Here is a 6,393-nt window from a genome sequence, read left to right as displayed (position 1 = left end):
GGACTAATTGGCTTTGTATGAGAAGGAGTTGAATTTGATAGTACGGTTCACATTTTTAGCCCCACAGTCAAACAGCACCTACTACTGGTTTTTAATGGTAATGCAGCTTCACTTTTATCTGCTCTTAAATTAACGAACTCATTAAGTCAATTTTTCTTATTAGGATTATTAATCAATACAATTACTGACCTAGAGATTTAAAAAATATTTAAGAGTAATTGAAAAAAATGAGAAATCAGACCCATCCCACAACATACATGTATTGATTTAGATACCGATAAATCGAGATGGTCTATACAGCTCCCATATGGTCTAGCGGTTAGGATTCCTGGTTTTCACCCAGGCGGCCCGGGTTCGACTCCCGGTATGGGAACTCGAATTTTGGTTTTACCAAATATTTTTTTTTTTTCCATTATTGTGATTCAGTTGATGTCTTTCCTGTTGTGTGCAACAAAAAATCCACATATGATTGCGAAGGTTATCGTGGCTGCTGACAGCCAGCACATTCATGTTTGCATGACAACGTCAGGCTACTCATTTAATGTGCAGAGCTTAACAAGCTGTTGGAAATCAATTTAATATAATTCAGGTGTGCTGTTGCAGAGCACACATCACATACATGCAGGTTAGGCCTTCAAGGAACGGAGTTGCTGATCCCTGCTGGCACAGACTCCAGTTATCATGCAGATGAATTAGCAGGTATCGACAGTGGATGGATAGGAGAGGATGCTTACTATAAACTCAAATTTTGTTTTAACTTGTGATATAAAATTTTAATCATAATGTAATTAACATAAAATAACAGAATCTCTCATGTTATTAACCTGGCTGTCCAGCATGTAAACATTGTAGATGGTATATCAATCCATCTTCCCCTTATCTAAACTCAAGTCAAGGGAGCAGCAGCTTATGCAGGGAAGCTCAGACTTTCCTCTCCTTGGGCACTACTTCCAGGTCATATTGTTTTCTTACTTAGTTTGTCCCAGGTCTTCCACCCAGATTCATTCTTTTTTTCCTTTTCATTTCTTTCCTTCCTTCTTTCTTTCAGAGACTTTTTTTTTTTAAAACAACCTTTCCTGTCCAGCAGCGTGACGGCAGAATGACACAGTTAAATTTTAAAAGATAATTTTATAAGATGTTAATAACTGATAACGCCCAAAGAAACAAGTATGTCAATATGTCTGACATTTTACAAAAATATTAGTCAACAAAATATTTAATGAATGACAGTAAAACTTTTTAATTTTAAGTAATTTGTCAAAGAAACTATAAACAGTTACAAGTTATACACAGTAGGCAGAAAAAAACTGTCAAAATATTTAAACAAAGCAAAACAAAAACACGAAATTGACTGATTTTACCTCAGTATTAACTTAATTTACTAATCCTTTAACATCAACACAACTGTCCCAGGGAACAAACGGGTAAGGTGCACATGGCTTAAAAATCTTTTAAATGATATTGCCATCAGGCCATCCGTGCTAATAAACCTGCAAATTACATCGAGCACCACAGATTAAATGACATGCTCAAATGTGCCGTCTGTGTCAGCCGGTGTCAAAGCCGCAGCACTGGGAGAGAAAATCCTCCAAGAAGTTTTCGGTGTCAGGCCCGTCTGTACCACAGCTGGTCTGCGACGATGCACCGTCAGCGCCGACCAAACAGTCTAACTGCTTAGCTCCATCTTTCCCACTGGCGAGCATCTCTAAGAAGCCGGTGCTGTCTGGTGAAAGGTTGCTGACAGTCGTCGATGGCGAGAGCAGGTCTGACAGGAAGTCATCGCATGTAGAGCCATCATAAGTACTAGAGGTAACAGTGCTTGGAGAGTTCAGATCAGTGCTGTCTGGTTGGAGACGGAGTCCCCCTTGATGTCCCAATATGCTGTTCAGCTTTGCAAGCTTCTTCTTCTTTGCTTTAAGTTTCTTTATTAGCTTGTACCGGAGGGCTTCAGTGTCACTGAGTCCTAGGGGAACTTTTGAGGACTGGCTGCTATGTTTCTTTGATAAGCCGATTTTAGCGAGCTGCTTTGCTGCAGATGTAGGAGGGGACAAACCGGAGAGTACGGTGGCGTTAGAATTGATGGGTTTAAAGTGTTTTGATTCCTCAATGAGGGGTGCTGGGCATGGACTCGGGGGGTACACGACCTTTGTACCAAATCCACCATACATTTCTGCAGCTTTTGGTGGGAGATCCTCGCTCTCTTCTGTATTAAGCTTCTCTTTATGGAGACCTGCAAGAATCGGCTGTCCTTTCACAGGATTGGGAGTGGAGTGGATAGGATGAGAGGGCTTTACTTGTGTGTCCAAAGAGGGTGTGTGGGTTGGTGCAAGTTTTGCAATTGACTTGTGAATGTGATTCAGAGGGTGTTTGCTCAGCAGAAAACACCAGCGAGCATTCTGATCAAGTGCTGGCAGTTCTGTGGAACTTTTCTGATTGGTGGCGAGAGGTGAGGTGTTAGTAGAAGAGACAGGGGATGCTTGCTGCATAACTTCAGCAGGTGGTGTTTTATCTTGAGCAGCAGGACTCTCAGGTTTATGAATGACAACTTCGGAAGGCTCTAAAGATACAGCTGGGGGAGTGTGTGGAGCTGTTATTGATGGGGCTATCTTTTCACCCATTTGTCTGCTAACTGCTCCTCTCCCTCGTCCTCTTTTGGTAGCAGACACAAGTGGATCACAAGAGCTGTCCTTTGACTCCGTGTCAGACGAGCTTGGGATGGTGGGCGGATCAACATCAGCACCGTGACATACGTCGCTACCTGCTGCATGGGATGAGCTGTCAGGTTTGGAATTCAGATTTTCGGTCCGTGCAGGAACGTCCTGAGCTTGTTGGGTGTCATTTAAAAGCTGTTTTTCTGAATCAGCTTTGATCTCCACCAGGGTGAGTGTGACGATGTCATTGTGAGTAAGGCCTTCAAAGGTGTCGAGCAACGTCGTGGCGCCTATTGATGCATCATCACCGGCTGAAATTGTAGTGTCTATAATGTTGCTGTTGTCTTCACCTGAGAGCGCACAGATAATGTCGGTATCATTGTGAGGAATCAGAAGAGTCTGATCTGGAGTCAGAGCCGATGGTTCATCTGCTTTGTCATTTAACAAAGGGATATCATTTATTTCAGGTGAGAGAGATTCAACAAATGTGGTGGAGGGGGAACAAACAGAGGGCTCTGCATCGTCTTCCACCTCCCAGAAGACAACATGCATCTCATGAGCCGGGACCTGGAGCCTCTCATGGGTCAGGCAGTTTGGGTATTTTAAGTCATCATATTCCAGCCATGACCCTGAAGGAACAAGCACAACACACAGGTTATCTCTCCAAGTGTTTCTGGTGATATAAGCTGTTAAACTCATATCAGCGACGAGAAGGAAAAACTGCACTATCAACCCTCGTCAGGAGCATGAAGTTTTAATCCAAAAACCCCCCACTGAATACGTATTAAATAAGAAAACAAACCATAAATAGTTAATCTCATGCTTATTTAAACACTACATGTATTGCCCACCAGAATGTGCTGTTGGCACACCTCTACGTGAATCAAACACGAGCAAAACTTCTTGTAGCTTCATTCAGAGCATAAATGCAATTAAGTTTGGAGAATTAAAAAAAATCTACATAAATGTATATAAAAAGAAGTAATTATAATACTTCAATGTGAAAAAGGGGGGAAAAAGCCAAGAAAATACTTACCATCATTATTGTGAAGCCATGTGACAAAGTGCTTAATGTGGTGGATGTACTGTATGACAGTGGTGACTGAGTAGCGTTTCCCCTTGAAGCTGAAGGCGTAGATGCTGACATCGTTGTCAGGAAGCCCCTCCACAAAGTGTAGTGCAAACACCGCAGGCACTCTGAACAAAGAGATGAAGCAAGTTTGGTTCAACATGGAAAGCAGAGGTCTAGATGGGAAAACGTACTATAGTTTAAATACAAAAATGTTGGTAATGTTAATATTTAGTTTGTTCTTTTATAAGATCATTGTATTTATAGTTTCACACCTGAAACAAACTCCATAAGAATTACTTTATTTTTTAGAATCAGCATCCAAACTTGCATGGATGTTTGTCTCAGCTCAACTAGCTTTCTCTGGTGGCCCTGTACTCCAGCCACTGCGACTGAATATTAAAATTCATTTTATTTTTCTTGCCTTTTTTGTTTCAGAATTATTGCATCTGCTATAACTTCAATTCCTGAGTGAAAGAAAAACAAAAAACCCAAAACCAATTGTATATCTGAATATTTTATCTTTGATTACTACCACTTCAGTTTGTAATTTGCGACACAATTTTTGTCCATATCTTCTGTTCAATCATACCTCGAGTACTTTGCAAATGATCTGACTTAAAATGAATTCAGACTAAAAATCTTTCAATGTTATCTCTCATGCAGTACTAAATATTTAAGGATGATGTAAATATGATGGTTCAGACGGCATCTTGGGGGCTAATGGTTGTTATATTAGTATAGAACAGGAAGAGTGTGTGTTAGGAGTAGGGCTGGGTGATCATATGATCACTCTTAATGATCGTGATAAAATCAGCTGTGAGCCTATTTACTCGATCAAACATGGAGCGACAACAGCCAATCAGAGTTGACCTTTTCCTGATCCGATTCCATTTGTAAGTTGCTGTAGAAGTAGAAGTTAGGCAACCAGAATGACCGAATGTAGAGCTGAGGGCAGCAAAATAGATGCCAGACATGACTCAGCATTATCCTCTGAAGACGAGGTCATGTTAAGAAGAAAACTTACTCAACGTTGGTTGTGGTTTGGATATCTCCACAGAGACATGGAGCAAATTAGGTTGATATGCTAGGTATGTCAGCAATTGCTGCCCTCAAAAAACCAGCAACACAACAAATCAGTTTAATAATTAAAAGGAAAACCACCCAAGTGATTATATGGAAAGCATGGAAATGCGAGCACAGTCCACACAGCCTGCCAGTTTGGCACAAAGTAGACCTAGCAAATTAGCCGTTACTAGCGGTGCAGCCCCATGACTAAAACAGCAGCCAATAGCGTCGTCGTTTGCAGCCGCTGCGTTGGCTTGAATTACACCAGGGCGTTTTTTTCCAGGCATGTGCCTTCACAAGTAACGTGCACGTTAATATATATGCAAATGTTAGTCCATGGTAGCATGGTCAAAAATACGGTTAATGCCAAAAACATTCTGCTATTACTATATGCGGTACATACTACTGTATGAAGCTACTACTGTATGCAGTAGTTGCTGATAAGTAGCAGAAAAAGGACAGAAAGCTCTTTCAAAGAAAAAGTTGTTACTGATGCGATTTAAAAAAAATCCCAATTTGGCCTCATCTCTGTGAAAGAAGCTGATTTTGGGCATGTGCCTCATCACAGTGGTGAACCAAATCCACAAAAAAACACTTTATCCTCCTTATTAATGGAGATTCTAATAGTTTCCAAGCCTATTCAAGAATATTCATCATCGGGTGTTCGGAAACAAAGTTACGCTACTACTGGTAATATTTGAAATTTCAGAGTTTGAGCTTCTCCAAGAAAACTTTCATCTGAAGATGCATCTGCTCTTTCACAGAAGCTAGCGGAAAACACTTTATCCTTCTTATTTATGAAGATTCTGATAGTGATTTTATTTCATTTGCTTTATTTACTTTGTACGTTAGTAAAATTCTTAACTAATCTTTCTGTTTTTTTTTTTTAATTTTCAGTACAGATGCTTTAAAACTGGCTTTATTAAAAAAATCGTGATAAAAATCGATATTGGACAATATGAAAAAATATACTGTGATAATTTTTTTTTACTTTTTTGCCATATCGCCCAACCCTACTGAGGAGCATTTTTTTGGACTCAAATTCTTACCTCTGCAGCAACATGGTCCTCATCTGATTGTTCTTGGAGCACATATTGCACGGGGCAAAATGGGCTGCATGAAGCGGGTGCCAGTTAGGTACAATATTTGTGAAAGTGGGGAGAGTTTTCGCAACCCTTGAAAAAAAAGCAAACAAATGCAGAGCGTTAACATGCAACAGTGATGTGGGTCAGTACACAGGCAACAATCCCCACCAGCTAAACTTGTATTTCCCATTATTTTATTTTTACTTGGCTCCTTTTCATTTCTGAACAAATTTTTGGATTTTAATATCATTAACAGGCATGAGGGAACACTGCACTGCTCTGTGATTTGAGGATTGAAGTCCAGGATTCAGGAAAAAGAAAAAAAAAATTTAGTGGAAGAGATTTAAAACATAAAATGTTTAAGATTTCATTACTTTTTTTTCCCTCTTTTACCCCATCCACACAGACCTGAACTAGTGTGGGGCCTCATTCTCAGCAGGCACAAGACTGTTCAGTATCTTTACCGTTAAGTTAAACAAGCACCAAAGTTTGTTTTTTTTTTTTGTCCTGTCTTTCCCCT

General features: G+C 40.1%; 1 protein-coding gene and 1 non-coding gene across 2 annotated transcripts; one reads left to right on the top strand and one right to left on the bottom strand.

The window, feature by feature from the left end:
- Positions 1–301: 301 nt before the first annotated feature.
- On the top strand, positions 302–373 carry trnae-uuc. The gene has a single exon. It is a non-coding gene; the product is annotated as a tRNA-Glu (tRNA).
- A 979-nt stretch (positions 374–1,352) lies between these two features.
- LOC121636154 (SUMO-specific isopeptidase USPL1-like) lies at positions 1,353–5,963 on the bottom strand (the record flags this gene model as incomplete). The annotated part of the gene is made up of 3 exons (XM_041979444.1): positions 1,353–3,280; positions 3,688–3,848; positions 5,838–5,963. Coding segments are annotated over 3 exons (2,020 nt in total), but the record flags the coding sequence as incomplete, so codon positions are not given.
- Between the last annotated feature and the right edge of the window lie 430 nt (positions 5,964–6,393).

Source organism: Melanotaenia boesemani, unplaced genomic scaffold (assembly GCF_017639745.1).
Source record: "Melanotaenia boesemani isolate fMelBoe1 unplaced genomic scaffold, fMelBoe1.pri scaffold_156_ctg1, whole genome shotgun sequence".
Taxonomy (NCBI): Eukaryota; Metazoa; Chordata; class Actinopteri; order Atheriniformes; family Melanotaeniidae; genus Melanotaenia; species Melanotaenia boesemani.
The sequence above is the reverse complement of the archived record's forward strand: the minus strand, read 5'-3'. Positions and strand labels throughout refer to the sequence as shown.